Genomic DNA, 18,104 nt, shown 5'->3' on the forward strand with positions numbered 1-18,104 from the left:
CTATCTATCTATCTATCTATCTATCTATCTATCTATCTATCTATCTATCTATCTATCTATATCTTATCACAGCAGATGTACAATTAATGATTACCAATATATTGATAGCAAGCTTTCAGAGAACGCAGCACTGAGGCACAATCTGTCACAATTTGACACCAGATACATGGACTCTCTTACCTCAGGATTTTAAAAACCTGATTAAAGGTTTGTTTCAGTTGTCCTTCGATCTAAAGAAAGCTTCATCTTGTCCCAACAAAGGCCTTCAGAAGGCTTCCTTTGCAGTTTTAAAAACATTAGTCTTGGCACTCTTGAAATCCAAGATCCGTCATTCAACTATTCCTACCTTTTTAATGTTGCGCTGAAATTCTTTGTGCCGCACTGGCAACGTATGGAACAACTGCTGCACAATGACTGTTGTCCCTTGTTGCCGGGGATAAGGGACTCTCAGGGCAATTGTCCCATTGTGATCAAACACCAGCCGCGTCCCAACCTTTGCTGACTTGTGACAGGTGAAAATGGAAACGTCGCTGCAAGAAGAACAGGCACTTTTGTTCTTACTAAATAAATGCTAACAGGTTAAGAAAAGAAATATATAGATACATAAAACAGCTGTATCTGTTTTAAAACAGTGATATCTGCTTTTCTTGTCTTTTTAAGTTGGCCTCTCATTCTGCTCCAGAAGTTCTAATAAATCTCATAGTTATAAAGCATCTGAGGAAGATCCAAAATCGTCTGAGGAAATAGACTGAAGTCTATGAAAGCTCATGCTGCCAACTTCTTTCTTTCAACTAGTCTCAAAGGTGCTACAAGATCTCTCTACATGAGGCTAAAAATGCTTTAGCTGTTGCTTTGCCTTTATGGAGAAGAAGCATCTTACCTTAAAGCACACAAGGAACTCAGAGCTTCCCCTCGAAAGCCAAACGTTTCAACATGCGTAAGATCAGAGAAATCCTGTATCTTAGATGTATGATGTTTAAGAGCTGGAGGGGGTTTCAAATGAACAAATTAAAACATATATATTTATGATATCACACAGAAGAAACTAATCATTAGCAAACAATCAGCATCTCAAAGGTGCTGCATTATATAATTTTAAACAAGGAATAGAAGAGTGTGTTTTCAGACTGTTGTTAAACTACAGCTGCCATCAATGTATATTATTGGCTTTGCTGCCTCCAACTGATAGGAGTTGCATACTAGCAATATCTAGTCTCTCACTCCTATATTTGGCCTTAGGGTCAATGGTTTTACTGCATCCCTTTCTTCGGATCGCAACATCATGCATTACTTATTCCAAAGTTGGCTGATATAGTCCTGCTGCGTCTGGCAACCCTCCCTTTCATTTTGCCAAAATGATCTGATTTGCAGATTGAAATCTTTGAATGGAGCTTACTTAAGCCGGCAAAGTTTTCTTCTTCTACACCACATCCATTATCAGAAACTTCAATGAGGTCTGCTCCATAATCTTTAAGCTTAACTTCTACAAAACAGAAACAATATTTGTTAGTCAAAGCGTTTCATGAACCAAAAGTTACAAAGCACTTTTACATGTTCGGCTGACATTCCCACTGTGGATAAAGGCTTTGCAGCTTTAGCACAGCTTCCGGACTCTTAGAACGCATGCATTATTTAAACAGCATATCTCCAAAGTGACCAGAAGCAGCTTTATTTTGGTCTGTCTGTATAGGGCCTGAGTTCCAACAATACTTGCCAAGCCACTTATTTGGCTTTAAAACAGGCTTTAGATGTTTTCAGACTTCGACTCCCAGAAGCCGTGGACACTATAGACAACAGTGAAGAATACTGGGAGACGCAGTCCGAAAACTGCTGGAGAGTGTCTAACCCTTTACAATGTGTGGCATAAAACAATCTTAGGAGTTTATTGGTCAAATCCCATGCAGAAACGGGATTTTAAAATCCGGGTGTTGTTTGTTAGATGTGTTGAAGTGAAAGAGAAATAACGCGAAAATAATCCGAATGGAGAGCTCCTTTGTATTTTTGGAATTTAGCAAAAGTAAAAAGGAGCTGGTTTTGATGACTTTGCATTTCGCTTATTTTCGCATTATTTCTCTTTTGCGCAAACGTCGTCTGAAAAACATGCTGCAAATGCTGTTTTTTCCCCGCTTTCTGTTCTGGTTAACCCCAAATGACATCTGAAAAATAACATTTTCAGTTTAAACTTAGTTTATGAATGGGATTCGTCCCGTGTGATAAACTCCTTAGGTCAAGATTGCTCTCCAGACTATATATTACTTCTGGTAAGTTTCCAATTTGTGATCATTACAATTCTAAAATGGCAGGGATTCTCTCTCACCCCAAAAACTCTGACATTGAGCCTCAGGATTTAAAAGAAAATGCAATATTGGCTCTTAAAAGATGCCCACAATCCAGATCCCCCAAACCAGTGCCATGCTTACCGATAGTAGTAGCGCCGGCATCTATGCTGTTTTCGACCAGCTCTTTCACTGCGGTGCATAGACTCAGCACTACTTGCCCCGAACAGATCTGGTGGACCGACTTATGGTCTATTGGCTTGATGGCTTTAGCAGACTGGGCCCTTTTGGTCAAAGGAAAAACAGTTGGGTTTCCAGCCTTAGCATGGGACCCAAATGGCACTGAGACGCAAACAGGAGTTGCAACTCAGGCTTAAAAGGATGTAAGTAAGTACTGTATTGATTTGCATTTAACTCTTGCTGGAAGGCACCGAATTTACATTCATCTTATTCACAAAAGAATAAAAGTACCTGAGAACAAGTATCAGAAACTTCAAGGCACCCAACAACAACAACCTAGTAATAATAATAATAGCAATAATCACCATCACTCTAGTAGGACATTCAAAGAAAAATGTAGGACATTACTAAGATAGCTATATTAATTATATATTAATTAGATATAGCTGTAGGAGGGTGGAATTGCAACATAAGGGAAGGCAGGATCGATGCTTAATACCTATCCTGCCTTCCATCCATCCTGCTAACCTAAAAGAACCGAGGGTCAATCCAACCGTACCACAGGCCCTGTCTCTGCTCCTATGCAACGCCAGGTCTATCAGGAACAAAGCCCACATTATTCAAGACCTTCTGGATGAGAAAAAAACCTGACCTGGTTTGCATTACTGAGACCTGGCTGGGGGCTGAGAGCAATGCAGTGTGGGCACAGGCTCTCCCAGCTGGGTACACCGTTAAGGAGCAGACCAGGGCATGCGGGTGGGGTGAGGGGTTGCCATAGTCCACAAAAACACCCTTACCTTGACTAGGAACCCCATTCGGAAAACTGACTTAATCGAGTGTATCTACCTGACCCTAAAGGCTAGGGACAGTCTGGGGATGCTGTTGGTCTAACAGACTCCCTAACTGAGCTGACACAGCTGTCTCGGAGCTGGTGCTGGAGTCTCCCAGACTTCTTGCACTGGGGGACCTCAACATCCCTTTCGAGGCCGGCTCACAAGATCTGACTGGTGCGGCTCGGGAGTTCATGACTTCCATGATGGCCATGGGCATGTCCCAATTAGTCTCGGGTCCGACGCATTGCGCAGGCAACACGCTTGATGTCGTCTTTAGTACGGATTGGGATAATCCGTGGGCAGAGGTTTGCATACCCTGGTATACAGAAGCTCTTCGGGAAACGAAGCAGGCCGCGCAACGACTAGAGTGCAGCTGGTGGAGACACCAGCACTTATCCGACAAGACACTCCATCAGGCTCTTTTGAAATCTTATGGAGTGGCAATAAGTGCAGCAAAGAACTTGTTCTATGCTGCACGTATTGTGTCTGCAGAGTCATGTCCAGCAGAGCTGTTCAGGGTTGTGAGGGAGATGACTCAGCTTCCTCCCAATCTGAACCCTATTTTAGAACCAACTAAGGCCTGCTGTGACGGTTTTAACAACTTCTTCGCAGATAAAATCTCTCGGATAAGGGCAGATCTCGACGCTGGCGCTTCATCAGAAACAATAGAAGAGGTGTCCAGAGCTTCCGTGGACTCTATTAAACTGGATCCCTTTGAGTTTGTACATACTGATGAAGTGGACAAGCTCCTTGGAAGTGTTAGGAAGACAACGTGCTCTCTGGATCCCTGTCCTTCTTGGCTGACCGCCCAGGGTGACAATGCAGTAACATCATTATTACAACTCATAATTAATGCATCCTTCAGGGAGGGTAAATTTCCATCTAATTTGAAATTAGCAATAGTTAAACCTTTGCTCAAGAAACCCTCCCTGGACCCCCTGGTGAGAAATAATTATAGACCGGTCTCCTTGTTGCCATTCTTAGGTAAGGTGATTGAGAGAGCGGTTGCCTTCCAACTCCAAGCAGTTTTGGATGAAACCGATTATCTGGACCCATTTCAAATTGGCTTTAGAGCGGGTTATGGAGTTGAGACTGCCATGGTCGCCTTAGTCGATGATCTCCATCTGGGCATTGACAGGGGAAGTGTGACCCTGTTGGTGCTTTTGGACATCTCAGCGGCTTTTGATACCATTGACCATGGTATCCTTCTGGAACGCCTGAGAGAGTTGGGCATCAGGGGCACTGCGCTCCAGTGGCTCCGTTCCTACCTCTCTGGCAGATTCCAGATGGTGCAGTTGGGGGACACTTGCTTCCTCTAAGAGGGGACTGACATCTGGGGTCCCTCAGGTAGCTATTTTGTCCCCCACTTTGTTTAACATTCACATGAAGCCGCTGGGAGAGATCATCCGGAGACACGGGGCACGGTGTTATCAGTATGCTGATGACACCCAAATATGCTTCTCTATCTGATGCAGTGACTAAGGATGGCATCTCTCCTCTGAATGCCTGCCTCGAGTTGGTAATGGGCTGGATGAGGGAAAACAAACTCAGACTGAATCCAGAGAAAACGGAAGTACTGATGATAGGTTCCCCAGGCCCAGGGAAGGAAATTTATCCACCTGTCCTGGATGGGGTCACACTTCCCCTGAAGGACGAAGTTCACAGTTTAGGAGTACTTCTGGACTCATCCCTGCAATTGACATCTCAAATAGATGCAACAGCCAGAAGTGCTTGCTATCAACTTTGGTTGATATGCCAACTGTGACCCTACCTGGGCCAAAGGGACCTTGAAACGGTGGTACATGCTCTGGTAACCTCTCGCTTGGATTTTATGTAATGCGCTCTACATGGGGCTACCCTTGTACCAAACCCGGAAGCTTCAGATAGTACAAAATATGGCAGCCAGAGTGGTCACCGGTGCGTCCAGGTTTGACCACAGAACACCTATCTTAAAAGATCTTCACTGGCTGCCCATTCGCTTCCGAGCGCAATACAAGGTGTTGGTTATCACCTATAAAGCCCTACATGGCTTGGGCCAGAGTTACTTGAGGGACCGCATCTCCCCATATGATCCACCCCACACTCTTGGAACAACCAGGAAGAACTTATTGGAAACACCATCCTCCAGACCTATATCCCTGCTGACAACAATATTCTGCCTTGCCCCTGGATGCTGGACGGCTGATGGGGTTTGTACTGTTATCTGAAGGATATTGATGTAATATCATTGATATAATATTGTTATGTTTTTATAAGAGTGTCATATGTATTGATTCTATTAGTCCGTAGCCCCGCTTCGATCCATTGGGAGAGGCAGGGAAACACAAATAAGTTTTTATTATTATTATTATTATTATTATTAAATAAAAACACTCATGGAAATGTTATTTCATGCTTCTGAGCCATCATGCTCAAAATGGAGGACATTTTGGACCCAAGGCTGGGATGGAGGACGTGTCCTGGAAAAGGAGGACACTAGTCACCCTGCCCACATTTTCCCCTTGGATGTCCTACATTTTGCCATGCCTTGTCCTCCTTTGGGGTGAGGACACCTGGTCTCTCCTGTGACTCTGTAGCCCAGCATCCTGTAGCAAAGCAGGGGCCCAAGAACATACCAAGTTACTAGCTGGAAGTTACTCGTTACTAAGAAGTTACTTTTTTCCAAGTCAGGTCAACAGAGGCAGCCTTCAGAGACCTAGAGACCAAGGAGAGGAGTTACCTGGGAGGGGTCTCCATCTTGGCTGCAGCAGGAGACTGGCTTCTGGCTCTTTCTCCCTTTGTTCTTTTCATTTAAGCATTCAAATTAAATATGCAAATGACATGCAAATGAGGCAAGCAGCCAGAGCTAAGGTCCTTCCTGGCCATCTCTGCAGAACCAACGGAGCCTCTATTCTGCAGCCTCTCAGCAGCAGCAGCCCCGAAGCCCCGCCCACTGTCTATTTGCATAAAACACTTTCCCTCCAATCACCGCTGGCGCTTTTGAAACGCGGTGTTCCTATTGGCTCCTCTGGCCCACCAATGAAAGGAGCGCGTGGGTTGGAGCCCCGTTCGAGTCTCCGCGTATAGACTCTGCGAGCCGCAGCGTCGCCTTAGAGCTTTGTGGATCACTCTAAGTTTTTCATAACTCTATATGTTCCGACGCTTGCGTCAGCTTCCCCCTACGTCACGACGACGACGAGGGCAGAGAAAGCCCCGCCTTTTCCGTCAAGAGGCAACCAATCGGAAGAAGGAACGCGCCGAGTCGGGCCAATGAGAGAAGAGGGCAGGAAAACAGACAGGCGGGTCGTCCTATAGGGGAGGGCCAGCGAGAGGGAGAAGGGGGCGGCGGGGCCTCCTCCTCGTGCTGGGCTCAGTGGCTCCAGTCCTCCTGAGGCGGAGGAGAAGGAGGATGTCTCCCATGTACAAGGTGAGGCCCTTCCACGGCGGTCCTGGCGCGGAAGCGGCGGCGGCGGAGGTCCAGGCCCAGCACAGGCCCAGCTGCATGTACCGTATGCGCAACATCCACGACGCCTCCGAGGAAGCCTCCTCTCCGACGAGGAACGGCCAGGTAGGAGCCCCTGATGGAGAGCCCCAGGGACCCTCTCCTCCGGAGCAGAGGCCACGTCCGCCTTCCGCTCAGGCGCCTCCCTCCGAGGCCTGGCCTTTCCCTGCCTTTCTGGAGCGCTTTGCGGTGTCAAATAGGCGGCTGTGTCTCACACACGTGTGTATATATATATATATATACAGTATATATACACACACACACATATGTATCGCTATATATATATCACTATTTATACACACACACACATGTATAGTTAGTATACAGTTATCCATATATATATGTGTGTGTGTCTATATGTGTGTATGTATATAAAAGAGATATATACATGTGTGTAGATATATAGATATATAAATAAGTATATATATGTATATGTATATAATTTATATGCATATATAAGTATATAGATATGTATGTGTGTGTATAAAAAGGTGTAAGTGTGTGTGTGTATATATATATATATATATGTGTGTATGTACATATATATATATATATATATATATATGTATATATGTATATAAATATGTATATATGTATATAAATATGTATATGTGTATATGCATATACAAGTATATAGAGACATATATGTGTGTGTGTGTGTGGCCAGAATATGGAGGAGCTTCCTGACAGTAAGAGCTCTTTGAGAGTGGCACACATTTCCTTGGAGAGCATTGGAGTCTCCTTCTTTGGAGGTCTTTAAAGAAAGGCTGGATGGCCCTCTGTCAATGGGATGCATGGCAGAAGAATGGACTTGGGCTGGATGGTCCTTGGGGTCTCTTCCAACTCTATGGTTCTATGTATATAAAATATGGCTGCATCCACAGTGCAGTTTGAGATGGCTTTGACTGCTCTGGCTCAATGCTATGGGGTTCTGGGAATTGTAGTTTGTTGTAGCACCAGAGCTCTCTGACAAAGAAGGTTAAGTGTCTCACAAAACTACAGCTCTCAGAACTCCATAGTCTGGCGTCAGACTGAAGGATGGACAGAGAACAACATGAACAGGAGAGAAAGCATCTCTTTGAGTAAAAGGTGAAACCTAGAGCTGAGGTTTTCCTTCTGGTTGTGAAGATTTAGTGCCTTAATTACAACCTGATTGGCCTGTCTTTAACTGGCACGTATTGGCAGCAATCCCAGGTGCGTTTATGGCGTACGGCGGCTGACGTTTGCATTGAGAGCTGATTTTGTTTGTAGAGAATGCTAAAATGGCTGCATGAATGACAATATAATCTTCATTTAGGATGAAATTGATCCATCGCTTCAGGCCCTTGAATCTCGCCAGGAGGAGATCCTGAAGCGTTTATATGAATTGAAGGCTGCTGTGGATGGTCTCTCAAAGATGATCCAGACGCCGGATGCAGACTTCGACGCTACAAACATCATCCAGGCAGATGAACACCTTCCTTTGGCTGCCAATGCTGCAGACCTAGATAACTTACTTGGAAAGGCAAGTCCAGATTAACCTTGTTTTGAGAGAGCATTTCCTGTCTGGAGAGTGGATTAGCCAGCAAAGATAGAGGCTTCTCTCTGAAACAAAGTGGCTTTGGCTTTCTGGCCAAACTTCAAATGATTCAATTTTTCCACAACTAAGCAACACATTTTTAACAGCAGGTGTTCTGCTGCCCCTTTGTAGGATATTGCCACTTGGTATATTACTGTTTTAAGTTTGAAAAATCCAATAATAAATGTCATGAATTGAATTGAATCAAGATGTAGGGATAATGAATGAATGAATTACATCAATGGCACATACACTAGATTAAATGGAGAATGTAGAGAGATTGTGCAGCACCTTTGAGACTCTGGAAGAAAGAAGTTGCAGCATGAGCTTTCATGCTTCCTCAGATGCATTTAGTGGAGTGGTAAGCCAAGGACAGACCTATGTATGCCCTGGGCGTTTGAGAAGGTTAATTTGAATTCAGAATCCCTTGTGCATGGAAATGAAGTGGAAAATCCAGCATGGCAATGGAACTGGCCTGTGATGAAACAAATAAATGAGTGTAGGACGCCCAGATAGTGCTGAAATGTGTGTTGTGTGCTAGGAAGCCATTACCTTTGTTCAATCCATTGCTGGGGGACTGTAATTTGTGGATTAACTCCAATTCTGCTATTTCTCTTTCCCAATCTACCTTTGTAGTTCTTTTGTTTTTTGGGAGTAGACTGAAGTCTAGGGAAGTTCATGCTGCCGGCTTTTCTCTCAGAGAGTCTCAAAGGTGCTACAAGATCTCTCTATATATACTGATTCTACAGACTAACCCAGCTATATCTTTGAATTCTACCATTGTAGATTAAATTGAGTTCCATCAATGTCAGTGTGTTGACTTAAGTATAATTAAATTGGATCCAAGGCAGAATTTGTGTTGCAGGGCAGTCATTCTCCTTTACCCATGCATGGCCAAATGGTGTGGCAATGCACACTAAGTCTTTTAAGGGTCCCAAATCTTTTGGGGTTCTGGTTCTCAACCAATACACTCATAGTAGGGATGCAAAAGTCACCCATATACAATGTATTCCTGTGGCTGTACATGTCTCTATTCTGCATTTCATTTGAGAGGTTGGAGAAGAAAGCATATGAACAGTCTATGATGAACTCATGTGTTTTGCCCCTAGCAAAGATCTTTCTACATCTGTAATTACTGTACACTGTTTTTCTGAGAGGCGAAATATATGGTGTTAAGTATGGATACACTGATGTCTTGGAAAAGTCCTAAAGTTATGAGGGTTACTTGAACAACTTAATAATGCTCACTTATTTTGCTGCAGGACTATGGTGCTTTGAAGGATGTTGTGATCAATGCCAACCCATCGCATCCTCCACTGTCCTTGTTAGTACTTCACAGCTTGCTGTGTGAGAGTTACAAGATACTGTCAGCTGTTCATACACACTCATCTGTGAAGAGTGTCCCAGAAAACCTCCTGAAATGCTTTGGTGAACAGACGAAGAAGCAGTCGCGGCATGAATACCAATTGGGCTTTACACTAATTTGGAAAGATGGTAAGTGACACGTTGGGGGAAAGGAGACATCTAGTAACAAGCAGAAGGATCTGCTGTTGCTACTACTACAATAAGTAATTGCTTAAACCTCTGCATTCAACTTCTCAGTATTTATCTGACTTGTAAACTTGAATGGTAGGCCTAAAATGACAGATGTGTGCTCAAAGATAGATAGATCAGGCCCTGGCTAGGAATTGTTGTATACCTTCAAGTCAATTTATGGTGGCCCTAAGGTGAGGCTATCATGGCATTTTGGGGGGCTGAGAGTGTGTGACTTGCCCAATGTCACCCAGCGAGTTTCCATAGCCAAGTAGGGACTCAAACCCCATTCTTCAGAGTCCTAATCCTACACTCAGACCAGTGCCCCATACCGACTCCTCAGCTAGGAATACAATTAATGAAAACAATGTTTTGGTCTGCCTGATGCATCTTTTATATCATGCCCGAAATGGGTGGTACTGAATGTGGATCTCAGCAAGGACTTTGCAACCATCTGTCTACAACATGAGAGTATTTGTTGTCCCTGTAGATTCACTGCTTTCAAAAGGCAGATGTAGAAATGCAGTAATTTGGAAACATTCATATTGTGTAAATTACTTTAATTGCTAAATGGTTTAATATACTCTTATTGTTTTAAAGTGATTTGTACCCACCTCAATCCAAAACAGGAAGAGGTGGGATACAAATAAATATTATTATTATTGTATCTGTACATCTTGTGACAAAGAATAAGATGTAAGTATTTTAATAGATATAATGCCTCACTAGGATTATGGCAGAAGTGAGCCTCTGCGTACAACTTCCCATTCACCTCCTTTTGGGGATACTTTCCAACTGCTGAAAGGACTAGACTTACTGTTTAGCTTTTACATCAGGAATGGAAATCATGTAGCCCTTGAAATGTTGGATGCCAACTCCTATCAGTCCTAGGCAGTGTAGCTCATGGGAACTGCAGCCCTGAAACATCTGTAGGGCTGCATAATTCTCAATTGCACAAACAATACCATAAGTAGAATTTTGATTTGTAACTAAAACTAATAAAACCTACCTAGTATTTTGGAAACATGCCTAGAATGTATACTTAAATACAACCCATCTGCTCCTTTAAAGTGTTTCCTCTTATCTAATGCTGTGATTATCATTTCAGTGTCAAAACCCCAAATGAAGTTCAGCATTCAAACCATGTGTCCCATTGAAGGAGAAGGAAACATTGCTAGGTTCTTGTTCTCCTTACTTGGTCAGAAGCATAACGCGGTTACAGCAACTCTGATAGACAGCTGGGTCGACACAGCCATCTTCCAACTGCAAGAAGGGAGCAATAAAGAAAAGGCAGCCGTTTTACGATCCATGAACGCAGCCCTTGGCAAGACATCCTGGCTGGTGGGAAACGAACTAACAGTAGCTGATATTGTGGCCTGGTGTGCACTTCAGACAACTGGGAGCACAAATGCTGTTCCGCCCAATGTGCAAAAATGGCTGAAATCTTGTGAAAATTTGGCACCTTTTAATGCTGCTCTCAAGTTGCTAAAGTAAAGTTATTCAGTAGAAAGGGAGGCAGTTTGAATATTTTCTACATTTTATTGTGGCTGGAACATAATGCCTTCTGTGTGACTGAAGTTTCAAGACATTAAGTGTCAAATGTCTTATGCTAATAAATTAATCAGAATTGCCTTTTGTGGATGTCCTTTCAGAATTAGTATTTGCAATCCATAGACCTTGGGACTTACTCATTTCATATGAAATGACACCTCTGTCTTCCTCTTTTCTCACTCAGACAAATCACATATGCAGAAAATAATGAGTTTTTATATTAAAAAATGAGAACATCATACATAAACACAACACAAATATTTCTGTCTGGCTTAAACAGGAGAGCCAAGTTCCTCAATTCTGTGTCCTTCCTCTTTCTCTTGTAGAAGTAGCTTAACTCTTTCTTTAAGCAACTTGATTTCTTCTTCTTGCTGGATTACCTTCTGCTGAAGACAGCAAATAACCTAAAAATGAAGTATACAATGATTACATTTAAATCATAAATGCCATCATAACTTAATAGCAGAACATCAGAAATGGTAAAAATTACCCACTTTCTCCACAGAAGTTAAACCTCCTAGAATTATGGTAGAAGTTTTCAGTTAAATTGCATTTAATGCCTCCAAAGGCACTTTTATAGAATGGTAGTAGTATATTCAAAATAATGGCTAGTTACCAAAGTCCAGACACATAAAGATTATGCCTCTAATTCTCTTTTACTATCCTGACTTTCCCTTTCTGTAGCTGCCTGGTTTGTCTCAATATTCATCTGAATACCTGATATTAAAGAATTGGTGCGTGCAGAAAGAAACTAAAAATTTACCACTTCTACACAATCTCATATTACTCAGGATGGACAAATAAAGAGGAGGAGGAAGAAAGGAAACTTTCCTTTGGTAAAATCATGTCAGGATGCACTTTTGCCTCACTATTTCTTGCCTTGCTAATAGGCATGCATTTTTCTAATTTTATATTTGCAACTGACTGCCAGATTTATATAGGCTTTCCCGCAGCTCTTTATTTCAAGCCTCCAAGACACTTGCAGATCCCTCCTTAACTGTATATAAAATGTGAGATGGTATAATACAAGGAATTTCAGTTCACTATTCAAAAGAAAGACATGAAGGAGAGAGTTAGAAGCTATTTTAGACAATGGCAGACAGCAAAGCTATGGCTCACAGCACCTTTCTACAAGACTGTGTAAACTGAACATGAGTATATAGACCACCTGGCTTGAACAGCAGTACCTCTAGTTATAGATACTATAAAGACGTACATTTGCTGTGTTATGGAAGAGTTCACTTTCAAGAAGTTGGGCAGCAGTTGGTCTGCTTGAAGATTTGAGACTGGTTAGCAGCTTAACATACTTTGTCTGTATTGGCCATTTTCTACTGAAAGAGTGGGGAAGAGTGCTATTCCTTAAGCCAGTCAAAACTTTGGTTCTTTCCATTTCTGTTCCAAACGGCTGGAAGAGTTCAAACAGGATTACACCCAAGCTGTACATATCTGACTAGAGGTAGGAAAGGAAAAAAGTTCAGTATTAATATAAAACAGTATTAGATTATTAATATCAAACAGTATAAAAGCCAAGAGAAGATGTGGTCAACCATAGCAGCTTTGCAAGATCTGGCAGGATACCTTAAGCATTTCAAGACAATCTCTTTACAGGAAATTCTACAACTCTTTCATGGGCAAAACCCAAAGTAAGATACCAGATATACTTAAAGCCATTTCAAAACAGTGTGGCTTGCTTTTCAAACAGCATACCCCAACTTATTTACAGTATTTACATTTATATACTCTGCCTGCCAGGTGCTAGTAGTCATTTGCAATACAAATATTAACTACTCATAAGGGGAAATCTCAATAAAATCTATGTGACAAAACACTACACAACACTAAAAGCCAAATGGAAGCCCAAATCTTCACTGTCATTGTACAGGCAAATAAGTCAAAGATAAATAAAAACAGAATGATCACAATAGAGATCACTTTAAGGGGAAAATCAACCTAGATTTGGGGTGTTGTACCTTAAAATCATAGTGGGAACCTTGTAGTTGTTCAGGTGAAGCATACAAGCAAGTACCAACTCCAGAGGTATGTATTAGTTCTATGGATGCAAACAAAGAACAAAAAGACAATATGAACATTACATTAAGAAAAGTAGTAACCTGAAGACAGTATAATCTGAAACAGCACAGTGACAATCAAAACCAAACTCTTCTGTGTCATTACCTGTTATCTTCTTTGCACTTAGCAAGTGGATTGTATCTTCTTGTATAATATCTCTACAGGCCAGGCCAAAGTCCCCTATTTTCACATGGTAGTCAGATCCATGCAGAAAGATATTTCTGGGCTGGAACAACAAGAGAAGGAGCTCTGGTTATTTGTTTCCAGATAAACAGGATTTTTTAAAACAAGGAACTTAGAATTTCCCAGCTAAAATACTGTTTTATTAAGGCCTTTCCACCTGTCTTCAGATTCACGTTGGCTGCAAAAAATCAAACCTGAGCCACAAATGGGAGAAAATGATATAGAGATTACTCAGTCTCTACTCAGGTTGTCACAAGTCTCAGGGAAATCAGAAACCTTTACTCAGAAAACCAAAGTTGTTTGCAGGAAAGTGATATTGTCAGGACTGATTAAAATGCTTACATGGTGTAATAAAAGCACAAAGCAATCCAAACATATTTGGGTGCAGGCACTGTATTCATCTATCAACCAAAACATTCTTCCCAGAACTGCTCCTCCTTCCATGTCCATAAAAAAGCATTCCCTGCGGGACTTTGGACCTTCTACAGTTCAATACACATATTTCTCCACTTCACAGCTGTTCATTTGCTTGCTTCAAGAAAGAGAAACATTCTCTCCATCCAGCATCACCGCTTGTGTAGTATAACCCATCATTCAGCATTACAAAGCACATACATAATAGATAACCAACAAACATGGCAGGAGAACCTATGATCCTGGCATAGTTGTACCCTAAAATAATACGTCATCTCTGCCAAGTCTGGAGAGCCATTTAATCATCTAGTTTGGGGGAGAAAATGTGTGACCCTCCAGAGGCTGGACGGCAATTCCCATCAGCCATGGAAAACATAGCTGATGGTATGAGATGATGAGAATCCCAGCCCAGCATTTGGAGTCCCACAATCCTTATCACTATTTGCGTTTGTTCTAGAACCAGAGTCTGCATCATCACAAAGAACTGGTGGTTCAAGCACAGAATTCTAGATCTTTGCTTTTTCCTCACACAAGAATTCAGTTACACAGCTTCTCTCCTCAAATGGGTAATCTGCTCAGAGGCTCCTTCAGGAGGGACAACAAGGTAACAGACAAATATATATATATATGAAGCCATAATGACCAATTATACTGTATGTCCAAGCTTCAAAACTTAGTGCACCCACATTTAGTCTACCAACTTATTATTTCTTTATTATTTCTTTATCAGTAAATCATTCTAAATGCTTTGAAAACATATCTCTGTATACTTAGAAGCAGCTGCATTTTGACACAAACGTCTAATACATGTGGGCAAATTTTCATCTCCATCACGCACTGTCTTCAAAAAATACACATGTTGACCAATTTTTTCAGCATGGGAAAGGCATCTGCAGACACATTTTGCCCATATCTGGCCAAATACAAAAATAAAGATATTTGTTCATTTAATCCTACAGATAGCTACTTTCAAGTAAACTCTATTGTATAAATTTGATTTACACTCCCAAGACTGTAATCCTAGAGAAGCTTCCATTGAATTAAGGACATATTGTACTACTGGGAACTTCTTCTCTTATATAGCACTGGCCTATATGGTATTTAATATAAAATATGGTTTAGGAATATTTTTACACACTTCTTATAAAGCTGGCCAAAATGTTTATGAAATACTGTAATAACGCATCTCAAAAACAAAGCACTGCAAGTGTTAAAATATTTTAGCAGGATAGACCTGAGTCCACAAAAGCATAAAAGCTTTGAAATAACTCAACTACATATAGAACAAAATTAATTGTACCATAGCTACAGTTTAGCTTAAGGACTTGAGCTAGGAAAGTGGCCTAATAAAAATAGCACAGTACTACAAATATGTATGAAAAACTGTTGAGCAAGGATCTTCAGACCTACATTTGTTATCTAATACGATTTTCAATCCTTTTTTTCCTCCCTGGAATGAACGGGGAAAACAAAGTTGTCAAAGGAACCAAATAGAAGATGGACAAAAAACACAGCACTGAACAAAGATTTTGAACAGAGGTAAGACTGTACCATTTATCACCACTAAATGTGGCCTGGAAATTCAGGTGGGGTGGGAGAATCAAAGACGTCTCAAGGCCTCTAAGTGAGGACAGTGGCCAATGGAGTCCTTTCTCCACAAGGGGGTTCAGCCCCAGTCTTCTTGCCCTATGCATCAGGCCATAGAAACACATGGCAGCAGCTATTGCTTTCTTTCATCACTATGTACTAATTTGTTGAGAGGAAGAAAGGAGGCAGAGGTAGCAATAACAAGGAGAGAAGCAAAAGAGCCAAGGAGCTCTCTGCTCAAGAATGGGCCTGAGCAGGAACCCAGCACTATCAATGATGATGGCCCGACCTACAGCTTAGAGGTAAGGGGCTTCCCAGCATCTTCTTATGGTTCTCGGCTCTGAGGATGGAGTGAGGGCTGCATAAAAGCCATCTAATATATGCATTGGAGTGTTACCACTCAAGATTTTGGACTTGCCTTGTGGTCTCAAAAGTCCATCAGGGCCTTTGGTACAAGTATGAACAGCCCCCTGTAACCAAGGGAAATTAGCCCTCAATAGCCATTCCCTCAGGTTTTGTGCTGTGACCGGGGCAAGGCATGGCATATCCTTACGCACACAACATACAGCCTAAAAGAGAGATAATATCAGCTTATTGTGTAGTGGACAATGTTATAGTAAGAGTTGTAATTCTTCTTTGATAGCAAAAGATAATACTGAACAATTTCATGAAAGAAAACCACCTGTGCTTAATAAAGGAGATAAACCTTGGAGATGCCATATCTTGACCTTCAGGACGTTCCTCCTAATGTTGAGGTGGAATCTCTTTTCCTGTAGTTTGAACCCATTGCTTCTGGTCCTATTCTCTGGAGTTGCAGAGAACAAATTTGCTTCATCCTCAGTATGGCATCCCTTCAAATATTTAATCAAGGCTATTATATCACTTCTTAACCTTCTCTTCACCAGGCTAAACATACCCAGTCAAGAAATAGAAGGATGTTCTTCAAGTGGATATCGAAGAACTAAAGATAATGAAACGGATATGATGCACCGTAAACCAATTGATGACTTTAACCTTTTTAAAGCTGTAAAACCTTGCATCCCTCCTCTTCACTGCGCTATACTGACTGGATGTCATCACATCATACCAGACTTGCTGAAGTGTGGGGCAGAAATAAATGGCAGAGGCCACTTTGGCGAAACTGCTCTCCATCTGGCTTGTGAATTGCTCAACCAAGAGGCCATTGAAATTTTACTCCACTGTGGAGCCAACATAAATCTCACAACATTGGAAACAAAAAAAACGCCACTCCATATAGCAGTCTGGTCTTTCCCTTGGAAGGCTGGGATCATCTTAGGAGCAATTAGCAGATGTGTTGAGCTACTGCTATTCAATGGAGCAAATGTACACATGAAAGACTCGAAAGGACAAGAAGCTATTCACTATGCTTGCCAAAATGGCAGAGATAATATAATTATGCTTCTTTACAATTATGGGGCAGACATGAACTCTTTAACTGAGCAGGAGGAGTCTCCGCTTTTTTTTTTCTTTGAAAAAGTAAGCAATTTAAGGAAGGTAAATGTACTGAAGAAACTGCTAAGCCTATCATATCCTTTGAAACTGATTAATCGCGAGGGCCGTCTCCCCAAAGCACTTAGCCATCCCAGATGTAAACGGCTGAAAAACATGCTCAGGAGAGAGGCTTTAAAAGTCTGGTCCTTACAGGATATTTGCAAATTCAACGTCAGGAACATATATAGAGGAACTACAAAATACTCGCTGATAGAGACCATTCCTACCCAGTTGTGGAATTCCATATTCATCTATGAAGAATATTCATATGCTTCAAGAATAAAAGATTATTTTGCTTAAAGTACAATACTCATTTTAGAACATCATTTTACCAGAGGAGCAGAAATGGGATTCCATGTTGCTAGCAAAATAAATTAATGTAGAGTTGCCTTTGTGTTCTGAAGGAGTCCTAATTCTCTTGAATATTATTTCAGTAGTGGTTACTTACATATAAAAAGTTGGAGTAGAGCATTCCTACAGTGGGACCTCTATGTCTAGAACAGTGGTTCCCAAAGCCTTTTGGGCTACCGCTCCCTGTCATCTTATACAACAATCCCAGTGCTCCTCCGATGCCTATCCTAGGACAAGGAGGATAGGGGGAGCTGCCCCCTCACTGCCACCACCAACCCTACTCTGTGCAGCTGCCAGCTTACCCCAGCTACATCCACCTCCACCTAAGCCTCTCATATGCAAATACAGCAGTGGCAACATCCTAGTCCTCTCACCCATGCTGGCCTAAAACCAAAATCAAGTCCGTTCTGCCAGTTGCTGCTCCCAGGGTGACCGGGGCAAAAGGAGCAGCAACTGAGCAGCTGGTCAAGCAGCGACCATGAGGCTTTTCACTCACACCAGCCTTTGCAGCAGGTGCAAAGGGAGAAGCTTCTCCCAGGAGAGCATGGACTCTCAATCCTTTGCCAGGGCAGAGA

The 18,104-nt window shown here is 42.0% G+C and overlaps 4 protein-coding genes across 7 annotated transcripts in view; 2 read left to right on the forward strand and 2 right to left on the reverse strand.

Moving 5' to 3' along the window:
• The window catches only part of PMS2 (PMS1 homolog 2, mismatch repair system component), a 17,022-nt gene extending 10,803 nt beyond the window's left edge, over positions 1-6,219 (reverse strand). For 3 of the 4 annotated variants that reach the window (XM_042438672.1, XM_042438673.1, XM_042438671.1), the window contains exons 1-5: positions 6,009-6,214; positions 2,421-2,560; positions 1,397-1,483; positions 881-983; positions 347-530 (exon numbers count right to left, since the gene is read on the reverse strand). In XM_042438672.1, the coding sequence (XP_042294606.1) occupies positions 347-530; positions 881-983; positions 1,397-1,483; positions 2,421-2,560; positions 6,009-6,079 (585 nt within the window). In that variant the 5' untranslated portion in view covers positions 6,080-6,214. Of the gene's footprint in view, positions 1-346; positions 531-880; positions 984-1,396; positions 1,484-2,420; positions 2,561-6,008 lie in introns of all 4 variants that reach the window. The other variant, XM_042438674.1, reaches the window with a different exon arrangement.
• A 384-nt stretch (positions 6,220-6,603) lies between these two features.
• On the forward strand, positions 6,604-11,492 carry AIMP2 (aminoacyl tRNA synthetase complex interacting multifunctional protein 2). The gene is made up of 4 exons (XM_042437526.1): positions 6,604-6,836; positions 8,068-8,274; positions 9,591-9,822; positions 10,970-11,492. Exons 1-4 carry the CDS (start codon positions 6,678-6,680, stop codon positions 11,353-11,355), a joined length of 984 nt encoding a protein of 327 aa, XP_042293460.1. The 5' UTR covers positions 6,604-6,677; the 3' UTR covers positions 11,356-11,492.
• Positions 11,493-11,608: 116 nt separating this feature from the next.
• Positions 11,609-18,104, reverse strand: part of EIF2AK1 (eukaryotic translation initiation factor 2 alpha kinase 1) — a 43,593-nt gene continuing 37,097 nt past the window's right edge. Inside the window, exons 12-15 of the mRNA XM_042437524.1 lie at positions 13,588-13,708; positions 13,383-13,462; positions 12,629-12,862; positions 11,609-11,816 (exon numbers count right to left, since the gene is read on the reverse strand). Coding sequence (XP_042293458.1) covers positions 11,685-11,816; positions 12,629-12,862; positions 13,383-13,462; positions 13,588-13,708 — 567 coding nt within the window. The 3' untranslated portion in view covers positions 11,609-11,684. The remainder of the gene's footprint in view (positions 11,817-12,628; positions 12,863-13,382; positions 13,463-13,587; positions 13,709-18,104) is intronic.
• Positions 14,019-17,560, forward strand: ANKRD61 (ankyrin repeat domain 61). Its single transcript, XM_042437525.1, has 3 exons — positions 14,019-14,683; positions 15,554-15,618; positions 16,572-17,560. Exons 1-3 carry the CDS (start codon positions 14,642-14,644, stop codon positions 17,476-17,478), a joined length of 1,014 nt encoding a protein of 337 aa, XP_042293459.1. The 5' UTR covers positions 14,019-14,641; the 3' UTR covers positions 17,479-17,560.

This window comes from Sceloporus undulatus, chromosome 8 (genome assembly GCF_019175285.1).
Source record: "Sceloporus undulatus isolate JIND9_A2432 ecotype Alabama chromosome 8, SceUnd_v1.1, whole genome shotgun sequence".
Classification (NCBI taxonomy): Eukaryota; Metazoa; Chordata; class Lepidosauria; order Squamata; family Phrynosomatidae; genus Sceloporus; species Sceloporus undulatus.